Consider the following 12,169-nt stretch of genomic DNA (forward strand, 5'->3'; position numbering starts at 1 on the left):
TGATTATTTCACCATGGTCTCTTTATATTAACTCAGGTAGTTTACCAATCACCATCCGTTCCACATTAATTAAGGAACTTCAACAAATGTCCTATATTTTGACAATTCATGTATGTGCGATACAGATCTAAATGCCCTTTCTTCGAAATACAGGGTTCGACTTAACATGATCATTTTTATATCAAATTTTGTTAAACAAACGTGTAAATGTATATATCGTCAAAATAACGAGCACCGAAATCAGACAGAAAATTTATTGAAAATGACGAAAGAGAACTCTACGTGTCTTTACTAACCATGCATTATTTCCCCTGACACAAAAACTATACAACTTACGAGATGCTCGAAACTGAGACGCAGTTACTTTGCACACTGACCACTACTGTTCTACCCATTAATCATTTATGTAACGTTTGCGTGCTCAGAGGTTATGTGTGTGTGATTTGGGTTTTTAACGTAGCTTTAAAATTTTTTTAGTCATGTCGCTACGATGTCTGCAGTGTGACAGTTTATAGTGATGCCTAGCACTGGGGCATCATGTCGCAGACATGTATCATGATGTCCCACCCAGTCACATTATCCTGACACCAGGCCGACCAGTCCTAACATTAACCTCTTAATGCTGAGCGACAAGCCAGGCAGCTGTTAGTACCATATTTGTAAGTCTTTGGTATGACTCGGCCGGGGATGCTAAGAGGTTAAAACATATAACTAATTACTGGCTGTCGACTTAAGCAGTTTGTATTTTTGCGACATAAATATTTATTTGATAACCGTTGACCATTCTCTTTTTATTAATTTACACCAATGAAGCTAATTAGATTGAACTTAATTGTGATGAGCGCACGTTATTTTCTTTTTACCTTTATACAGACGACATGGTGTTTTTCGTTTATGTCGAACTAATAGTGACAGAATGTTTTGTAAAACTGGCAAAAATTCAGTCATGCACAATTAACGGGTCAAGACAGAAAATACTTAAATTTAAAAATGGTTTAACCTGTATTTTGTTCATGACAATCAGGAGTGTTTACTAAATTGTTTAAATGTTAAATTTTCCATCTTGCAATGCAAGAATTAAAATGATATCAGCATATTTTTCAAAAAGATTAATTTAAAAAAATGTGATGCCTGTAATGATCGCTGCTTACTGCCAATGGATTCAAACATGTAAAAAGACACTGGAGTATCGTCAATATCAATACACAAAAGCGATCGCTTAACTACTTACATCTCGATATAGGCTACATCTTAATAGTAATATTGTTACTAGAGGGTACATAAAATAAGATTTCTTTATAGATTTGATCATATAAAACAAAATATAATTTTGGATTAATAAATAAACAACATCAATTAAATGCACAACATGTCAAATACTGGATATAAATGGAGAAAGTAAGCGCTTTGCAGCAGTGAAAATTTCGGCAAATCAAACTGTAGTGTTGTAGTGAAATATATCTTGTATTTTATTTTAAAGTTTATTTCATATGATTTGTTGTTGTTGCTATCATATACGAGGGACTGTTTCCTGAAAAGAATATACTCCATTTATACAAACAGCAAACACATTTCTAGGCCCTTCACACCTCTGCCTTGTTCCAGGAGTACATGACCGGCAGGGTCCAACAATAGTACAAGATGCATTAACTCTACACTTAACTGCAAATAAAAGAAATAAGAATAAAAAATAATGGTATGGAAAAGTTGATATCATAATTTATTCGGTTCTGATGATCATCAATTTACAAGAGGAGGTTCATGACCTGCCCAAGTGTTTTCAAAAACCAATAAAGCAACAAAATGAGCAAAATATCTTTGTACTAAATAAACAGAGATCGATGGCTATTCCAAAGATACATAAAACAGTGTGATCCAGGTGGTTGTTAACTCAAAATACTTCATGAAATTTTACCACTAAAATTACGCTAACCTTTCATAACACTGTAAACGATGTCTTTAAAGGATCGGTTATAGCAAATATTGCAACAACCCGGGAGCTTATAGTTCATATCTCATTAATAAACTTTAAAACAATAATATTTCTTGAAAGAATTCACATGAATGTTTAACTTTACAAAAACAAACTTTCTCAAGGCAAGCCAATGTACAAGATGTAAGCTTGCTCAGAAATATGAACACGCATGTATGAACATAGTTCCTTCAAAATGGCAAATGGTGTATTTTTTTAATAAATAGATCAAATATAACGTATGTTGGGAATGAAGATTATTTGATACGTATTCACATTTGTTAGAATCATGCCTTGACAGCTTTATAATATTAAAATTTATGATAATATGAAACTATTAATGAACAGAGCTGCGGTACAACTATGCTAATTCAACTTTCTTTGCGTAAAACGGCATACACATATGTATGTACGTGTATACTTACTTATTAATCGTCTTGTAGAAACTGGAAGAAGTGTTGCTCTGGGAGGGAATACCTGTACACCCCGAGACTGCTGCGGATTTCTTCGAGCGATTTGTGGCAAATTATTGCCCAAATTGCCTGTTTGCGATTCCCCTAACTGCCGTTTCACTGTGCGTTCCCAAGGCCAAATACTCTCGTGGTTGCAGTAAAACGTTAAGAATACGGTATCGTCTAGTTCTGGAAGATCGCTGTCATCTTCCTTTTTCCACGTCAGCTTTACAGCTTCAGCGTAAGTCCTACCATATAACATAGGGACGAGGTTGCTTACACGGATGACGCCCGGGCACGGCTTCGGTTTAGAAACTTTAGACTTTAGGTCCAGGCAAAAAGGCTTACAGATCCTGCCACAACGATCATGCGCTGAAACTATGACATCGGAACTACTTCCGTTTGGGGCACGTACCCCAATGTAAGTAACTGCCGTAGTTATTGCGTGCCTCTGATCAAGGAGAACATAGTCTCTGTAAGAACCATAGTAATTTAGGCCATGGGATTCAATCATAATCCGATTGGATGGTTCATTTGTCTTTGGACAATGAGCGATCCCCGTTAGGCTCCGTTGGGACGTTTGAAAATAGACTTCCGGAGAAAATACATCAACCTGTCGATAGGGTTGATTGTTCAATACTGGAAAAGATTTATAATTACCAAATTCAGGAGGTCTCTTCGATACTATCTTAACAGGTATAAAAGCCCATTGTCGAATATCACAGAGCGTATTTATAGCAAAATTATTTTGCACCGACATAGTTCTTGCTGTCGGCAGTGCACAGTGATCGTGTTCATTCTTATGAAGCAACATTTCATATTCATCCCCTGTGATGGAAACGCATTTAGGGACGCTCTCAGTTAAATCACATTTCAAAAACGGAGTTCCACAATCTGGGTTCCACGATGTACACGTTGGGAACGGAGCATATGTAACCAGCTCTGAAAACATACTGTTTAGGCCATCATTATTATGTAGACCACCGAAACCTATAGGTGCATCAGGTGCTTGCTCCTCAGGACCATAGTCCAGTGGGTAGTCCAGCTCGGGGTCTATACCTAACTTCCTTAGATTTTTTCTGAACTCTTCCCATATATGATCCACATAGGAATGCAGCAGGTAGAACACAGGGTCCTCAGCAGCCGTGTTCAAGTTGTCCATGTTGCCATTGATCCAGTGATGTACCTGATTATGCTGCAGTTCAATGTTCGTTTCAAATGGTCCATTGGGCTCTGTAATATCACTAGTGCTGTTGGAAGATATTATCTTGTCAACAACAGCTTGAGTAAATAAGTGTCCCGTCACACCAGTATTCCGTCTCAATGTTGTTCCATTTGCTGTAACAAAATTTTTGAAAGGTCCTGTGGTGACAAATCCGTCTCCGTTACCAAGAAATTCCTCTGTCCAGATAATGGATTTTGTTGGGTCAGGCAGGCTGCTATCCAGATGTGACGCCCAGTAGGGTATGGAAACCGTGGGATTCTTTAGGCGAAGAGCAGTCTCGAATCTAGAAAACGAAATAATACTAGCTAGGTTGTGTTTAATGACTCCATTTATGAGAAAAAAGGTTAGACAATTAAATGTTTGGCATTCTCCATGTTATATGTTGTTGTTTATTATTTTAATTATTTATTTATTTTCGTTTGTTTCTCACTGGGGGTAATGAATTTTTTCTTGGTCTTTGAAATTATGAATGACTACAAATACTCTCACACAGAATAACATTTACCCGTTAATTAAATGAAAATAGTAAGGATATCCTCTCTTTATTGTTTCCATGTAGATGAAAGAACACTTGAAGAGAAAAAGAAAATTATTAGAGATTGGTTGCGCATGCCCTTCTACATCAAACAGCATTGTTCTCTTTATCAACTTTCCTGATTTAATATCAGGGGTTTAGATGAGCTCTTTTATCAATATTGTTTTGCAAAATCAATCTTTCGTAAGTGAAGTATTCAATTACTTTGGACTGTCAATCTTAAGTGAGGTATTTCAATTATTTTGGACTGTCAATCTCCTGATCATGCTTTAAATACATATCTACGAAGGCATCAGTAAAACCGGTACAAATCGCAAACTTGGCAGCAAGAGCGTAGCACCGCGTGGGGTACTTACAAAAGAATAAAAATTCTGTGCCAGCCAGGAAAATTCGGTCCGAAATGAGCCAGTGGAATGTGCTGGCCGGCGTGAAGCTGAGCGAACGCAGCATACACATTGGGTTTAAGTGACTGAATAAAATAAAAACTATTGTTATGGTAACACGAAAACTAGATGTGTGTGATAAGGAAACATATAGGTATTTTGAATATCAAAAGTTTACTTTCGAAAGATAAAGCTTTGCATAAACTGCCTAGATTATGAAAGCAAAAGTAAATCATTCATATATTTATGACAGTTTAGAATTTGTATACCATCTTGTATATTTTGGGTATGTATTGGAGAATTCTTCCCTTATATTAGACTAAGAAACAGTCTTTCGCTGACACACAAGATAAAGCATGCACACATCATCGTTTTTAAAGTTTCTTATGATAATTATTAGAATCTTTTTAGAATTAAACAATTATTCTTGTCAATTAAAGTGTTAAGAGTTAGAAACTTACATTGTCAACTTTCAAAGCATTTATTGCAGCGTGAAAATGCTGCCGCTCGCTTTCTGTCAACATTCTGTACTCATTCCGGTGACGAGGGGTTTCATTTGCTTCTGGATTAAAGGTTATTCGGAGGAGTTTGTCAAGAAATTCCTGTGTTCCGGAAGAATCATTTGTTCCAAGCTGTTCTGCCATACGCCACATGACTTGCTGCATGCACTCCCAGAATACCATGTCGCCTATAAGATATTCTTGTGTTTTATTTTTTAAAGTTTCTAGGATATGATAATAATAAAGTAGAACAAACGTTTAATAAAGTACAAATAATCGTGTAATGTCTTTGTTACGAATCTATGATTAAAAAAACTGAAAAATATATAAATTATACATGTCAAAGATTCATTCTTTGCAAATGATAAAGTTTGCAAAATCGGAGTTTGTCATGAACACGATTCACTTTTATTTGAAATTATTTGTCGAATACAATTTGTTTTCAAAAATAAAGTACAGGTAGATCAATGTAGAATATCGTATTTAGACTCCTTTGTCAATAACTTGATAATTTATATGTTCAACCATTTTCGAAAGCGGAGAGAGGTTTATTTTGTGATCTTGATAAACTTATATATTTCCTCGGTTACTTGAAGTCAATCGATGTTTGGCGATCACGTAACAGAGTAATAGTATGTCGTCAAAGGAATGAGAAACCGCTTCCGAAGAAAGAATACTTTTTCTTCAATGATAAAAATGGAAGAACAATAAGCAAACCGAAAAACGTTAATGATGCATACACAAATGTACAGAAAACTGTTTTACCATCAACTCTTGTGGAATTTAGTCTAATTGGAGAAACTGTGATGTTCGTACTCTGGATACCATTGCAGCACCAATGTGCAAAATTATATGCAAAATGTCTCACGTCAAACGTGAAACGTAATATCGGAAAGTATATTAGGTTTAGTTAGCACAGTTGCTGAGTCATTAAAACTACGCTACCTCGAGAAACGTTGTCATCTCGCACAAAACATACTTTCTTGTTATTTCATTTCATAACCCCAGCAAGCTTTTATCCTAGATAATTATACAATGATTGAAAACATAACTTTCTCTAATTTTTGGCCTGGCTTGTACTGTTGAAGATGTTTACATATAGAATAGCAATGAAAATTAATTTATAAGTTTGTCGCCTAACGTGGTCTTAGGTAAAGGACCGACACAGTCTACCATTCTTCTGCTAAATGGTTCGTCAAATACTCAGATAGGATGCATATGAGCCAATATATCTTCTGATGGGTTTTCCTATCATTTGAAAATCGTAACAAGATCTACAGTATTTACAAACATTACTTTAATATAAATCCAATAAAATGATTCAAGATCTTTGATAAGTCTTATCGACTCCACAATGACCAGTCAAAGGAGTGCCATGGGCTATATTAAGAATTTTACGTCTATACAACTAATGATCATCAACTTGATAGCTCATTGATTACCAGCGGGTACCTTAGGTGGTTTCCATCGCTTCATAAGGACCTCATTAATAGTAAGTGCAAGTAGAATGGGTTAAGTCTTTCTGATCAGTCTTATCAGAAGTTTGACCCCTTAATATGTGCCAGATTGAGATTTGAGGATACTGATATGAGACCGAGAATTAATTTTAACCAAAAACCTGCCGAGATAAAAGATTATTAACAAATACAATTTTGTGAGTCAAAGAATAATAGTCAGCTGTACGAGTAGCATCGTCGATGGTTGGTATCTTTTTCTCATTGTTATAGGTATTGACAACACTATGGATGCAATTCTTTCACTGTATAATCAATACGAGTTTTCTAAAGATTTTATAATCTTAATCAACCTTTTTGGCTGAGTACTACCTGTCAAATAGTTGTTCCTTTTCCATTGCAAATTCGTGATAAGTTTGTTCAATTTCTCTTCTACAATTCCTAAACCTTAGTCAAAATGCCACAAGTACAAACTCATAACACTTTAACATACATTCCTTAACCAGACCATAATTAGCAATTTGTTGTAACAGCTTTATCAATAATTACAGTCTGTAATAATAAAGCCCAATGCCCTGCTGGCCGTTGCAAATGTTCAGCAATTTTCTCAAAATGAGGAAAATAATGATCTACTTCTATTTCATTAAAGTGGGTACAAACCTAATATTTTCGTAACATCAAAACCTGAACTGGAAGGGGTGCTTTTAGCATGCCAGTTCTAATTCTTTAATTTTTCAATTGCATTTTTCTTTTCTCTTTTCTCTTTGCATTTGCATTTGCTTCTCTTGTCTTGCTTCTTTGCTTCTTTCTTAATTTGTATTTGAATTTCTCTTTCTCTTTCCTCTTTCTGATTTTCCACTTGCCTATCTCTGCTCCCCCCCCCCCGACTTTGGATTTCTATCATTTATTTCTTAAGCTGTATTTTTAAAACTCTGTTTCTTTGTGGTATCTTTTAATTATATTATTTTAGTTTTATTTCAGAGCCAGTTAGAGACTTGCTAATTAAACCCACAACACTTTTTATTATTTTGGACGAAATACTGTTTCAAGATATTAGTTATTTGCTGTTTTACCAGAGATGAATTTGCGTCCGAAATAGAATAGTGCCTGAAGAGTTCTAGGAACTCCTTATTTAAGGAATCTAACCCGACCTGGGTCAAATCAGTAACGAAGTTCTCCACTTTAGACATAATTCTGAAAACTTGTTGGTTTAACTAAAGGTTTCTTAAATATTTGAAATTAAAATACCAGATTAAGAAAATTCCAAAATAATGTGAATTTAAATTTCAAAGAGAAAATGTAAATTCTCGGAAATATTTTTCAGATGTTATTATCCCAGACAAGTCCCCAAATATTTTTGGAGTCTATGGTCCTAAACTAAGTAACAGAAAGAAGCAAAATAAGCAAGGTTTGTAAAATTTAACAAATAGTATCTCTATGCTATAAAATGAAAATTTACGAGGAACTTAGAATATTCCGAATTAAATCGAACGTAATCCTAAACTTTTTATCACAAGTCCAAAATAATACAGTGTTCCGAATGAATCAAAGCACTTGAAAGTGCTGAAGTGACAACAGTCTTCATGTATCACAATGGGTTTGTCCAGAACTACTTCGAATGAATTAAAATATTCCTCAAAGTAATATTGTAGTCCAAAGTCAATGGCTGGTTTCAATTTCAACGAATAATCCAAACAAGTGATTCATCTCAAAATAAATCTTAACACAGCAATACATACATCTTCAGCAGACCTATTTGAAAATTCGAACGGTACTAGAAAATAGAAACTAGAGATGAGTCAATTCTTTCTTTATCTACTTATCCACGACTCTGTTATGATTCAATGCTGCAATACCTCCCACGTGACTTTCGTCGCAACACAACACTTTAACGCAACACAATTACATGACTTAATCATCTAATGGGAATTACCCCAACTTGTACAGAGGTTCATTTAATAGCACTCAAATCCGAATCAACAACCTATTTATATTTCCTTATCTCAAACCAGATTCTACAGTTGTGAATCAACAGTCAAACGCACAATACAGATAACAAAATAAAAATCTTTAAAATGTTGTCATCAAGAAGATGGATTTCCTGAATTTGGGAGTGTTCATTGTTCAGTGGAATCATCCATAACTTAACTGATACATCAGATCAATAATGAGTGCGTCGGTCCAGTTCCTGATAATAGTTTAGTAACATCTCTGCAGATATTTAAACACTGCCAGGGTGGACACCCGATAATGTACTAAATATACTTCTCTAATGTGGTATCAAACACAAATTTGAAAGACCATTTTTGGAACATATGGTAAGCAATTTTAATATTAAATTAAACAATTTGTAATACATTAGACGTTATCTTTTCTGGAGATAGGATTGAGATAATTCTTACAAGTTTCATTGATTCTTGCTACCATCTGCTATTATTAATGGTCCAAAGATTTATGTATATTTCAGATAAGGAAAAGAGTAATGTTTTATTGAGTAATTTAGGCCACCTGTCTATATTGTATATTATATCAGATAATTATAGATACAGGTAAACATATGATAGTGTGCCAATATTTGTCTTCTTTGTCATTTTGTCTTCTTTTTAATAAACTTTGACGTGAAAACGCTTTCATATACGTATTTGAATTTCTACAACAATCTTATTCGAATGAAATATACTAACTACATAATAGAAAATATAAATGTCTACCAGCCTAAGATGTTAGAATTTATAATTAATTATTTTATAAAAATTACATTAAACTTCACTTTGATAACTGTTACAAAAATTATTTGCAATGCAATGTTCTTTTGGTATTTTTGCTAACCTGTATATTAGTTAAATAAACATATAAAATCTACGTCTATGTGGTTCTTGTTTCAAATATTGATATTTTGTATCCAGACACTTGTTAGTATTTCAAACAAAAAGTAAGATTATAAAGAAATTAATGTCGAAGTAAAGCATCTTTTTCGCTCTTAAAATATAACATTTTATATAAAAACTGGATTGTTATTCCTCTTCATTTTTATTGCGCATTTCAATTCGAGATTACGTTCCAGTAATGGATAGCCGAAATGGAGTTTTTCAAAGTGAGGCAAACTGTTTTAGCTGACGAATGGCAGGAAAATGTCCTTTGCGTTTGCACGCGCGCGCGCGTGTGTGTATGGTTGCTTGTTTGTAATTTATAGTCATGCGAATGTTTGTCTCGTCCTCTCATTTTTACATTCTCTTTTTTGGTATTATGTTATATAAAATGTTGTAGTGACGGAAGTAAATAATTCGATGAAAAATGTTTCGAATAATTGATGGCAGGACGATGTATTAACGCCCATTGTTCTTCGATTGATTGCATTATAGATAGTTCAAAACGTTTACATATTTACTTTTATGTAAACAGATTGGTCATTAGAGAATAAACTTGTGGACATATGAAATCATATGAGTAAAGCGGAAACTATATACTTAACTCAAACTGATATGTGTACACATATTTGGTTACAGTAATTGCAAACAGGGAAACATATTTAATAAACTACAACTAAAATAACCAGTTTAGAGTCCAACAAATTTCTAAGCCAGTTTGAAACAACCCGTATTGGAACACACACACACACACACACACACACACACACACACACACACGTCTTCCCACCATAATGACTAAATTTTGAGACTACATTGGTCAATGATATTTTATGTGAATAACATCAACATTGATATTACATGTTTAAGAAACCAGCTGAAGAATGATTGTGGATAGGTTGGTCTTAGTTAAGTTTTGTGATGCATTGGAAATAGAAAATGAAGCAGATTTGCTTTCTTAGCAGCAGCTGATTAAATATTTTTACCTATTGTAAATTAACAAGATGTAAACTGCGTACAATAATCAGTTAAAATTAATTACAAGATACAGTTCATGAGGTTCTCCTTAAAGTCATATGACCAAAATACACGGTGTAATGACGCCAAAGGGTACTGAAATCTTAACAATCTTTCACATTGATTTTATCAGAAGTCTGTATAAGAAAAATTTAAATCTACCAAACACATACATCTATGGGTAATAAGACAACATGCTCTCACCTGGAACTGAGCTGTTTTGGCGTCTTTGTCTGGCCTTGTCAAAATGCCTCTGAATGTCATCGGGCATATCTATACTTTGAATCAACGAGATCGAAAGTCTTACATAAACAGCAACGCGAACCAGTAGCAACAGAAATTTCATCTGAAATAAGTAAATAAATAAATTATATATATATATATATATATATATATATATATATATATATATATATATATATATATATATATATATATGACACAGGTGTGTCAAGAATATTAATATATATATATATATATATATATATATATATATATATATATATATATATATATATATATATATATATATATATATTCTGCATTTTCTTTAACATTATAAACCATCTAACCGATGTCATGCTTTTGTTTGAAAATGTCAGATCAAACTTAGCACGATTCGAATGTTATGGTAAATAAAATAATCGGTTCACAAAAGTGAGTTTTTGTATTTTAACACAATTCAGTAATGTTATGGTTTGATATATCTTCTTTTACTTAGGAATGTAAACATACTGAAAACGTAAGAGATCAAACGGCTGTATTCAACCTATATCTTTACCATGGACCTCAAAATAAACAAAATGCCAAATTGATGATGGACAACAATCTATGAAAAGTAAACGGAAATGACAAAAAATGACCAGTAATGTTAGGTTCCACCAAATAATTCCAATAGTAGCCACAACTTTGTAAAAATTAAAAATCTTGTTTGTAAACAAAACAAACACATATTCCATTAAGAAACAAACACAGAAAGCAGTACATTTTTTGTAGCAGTCTCGGATAAGTCAGCACCTAAATTTATTTTGGACCACTAACGGTAACGTGGTTAATGTCATTACAATGGAAAGGCAGAAAAGTTTAAAAAATAATAAAAAATAAAGGGCAAAATATTTTACTGATATTGTGGAATCCGAATTCCATTGTCTTGTACAACCCTCTGAATTCCACGACGGTGATTACATAGTAAGCATTGTCCATGAATAGTGGTCAGCTTTGGAGACTGTGACACTCAATATATATTTGAATTATATATGCGTTACCTTTCATTGTCGTAGATTATTTTGTGCCAACATTAATTGCATTGAATATTTCATTGCATTTAACAGTTTTCACGACTGGAAGAAGACTGTCATAACCTACAACATCGAACTTGCCGTGCACGTGCACCTTTAGATCGTCATGACTTGTGTTGAATTGCACTTATATCTTCGGGACGTATTGAATTATGTCAAGATGGATGACAATTTGTCTGCCAGGACAAAGCACTTCCTTTTCAAGCAGCCGATAAAAAACAAAAAGAAAACTTGTTTCCAGAGTTCATGCTATATCACAACCTGGAAATCAACACAAAAATGAGACCATTTCGTACACAGGCTACGACTCCTAAAAGCCGAAATCCTCTTGAGAATGTGATGATTATCAAAGAGCTTCCATTTCAGACTAATCAGCAAGCCTATGCTAATGAGGCGAATGATCATGTGCCATCTCGTAGCCCGACGTGCAATCATGCGGGATCTTCATGACGGCAGTTCTCCGTGT

At 33.9% G+C, this 12,169-nt stretch overlaps 1 protein-coding gene across 1 annotated transcript in view; it reads right to left on the reverse strand.

Annotated features, from left to right (window-relative positions):
• Positions 1–240: 240 nt before the first annotated feature.
• The window catches only part of LOC149780078 (uncharacterized), a 51,563-nt gene continuing 39,634 nt past the window's right edge, over positions 241–12,169 (reverse strand). Inside the window, exons 2-6 of the mRNA XM_089936836.1 lie at positions 10,610–10,751; positions 5,029–5,255; positions 4,541–4,653; positions 2,398–3,932; positions 241–1,662 (exon numbers count right to left, since the gene is read on the reverse strand). Of these exons, the coding sequence (XP_089792962.1) occupies positions 1,511–1,662; positions 2,398–3,932; positions 4,541–4,653; positions 5,029–5,255; positions 10,610–10,751 (2,169 nt within the window). The 3' untranslated portion in view covers positions 241–1,510. The remainder of the gene's footprint in view (positions 1,663–2,397; positions 3,933–4,540; positions 4,654–5,028; positions 5,256–10,609; positions 10,752–12,169) is intronic.

The sequence above is a fragment of the Sinohyriopsis cumingii genome, chromosome 16 (genome assembly GCF_028554795.1).
Source record: "Sinohyriopsis cumingii isolate HCF-2022 chromosome 16, ASM2855479v2, whole genome shotgun sequence".
Taxonomy (NCBI): domain Eukaryota; kingdom Metazoa; phylum Mollusca; class Bivalvia; order Unionida; family Unionidae; genus Sinohyriopsis; species Sinohyriopsis cumingii.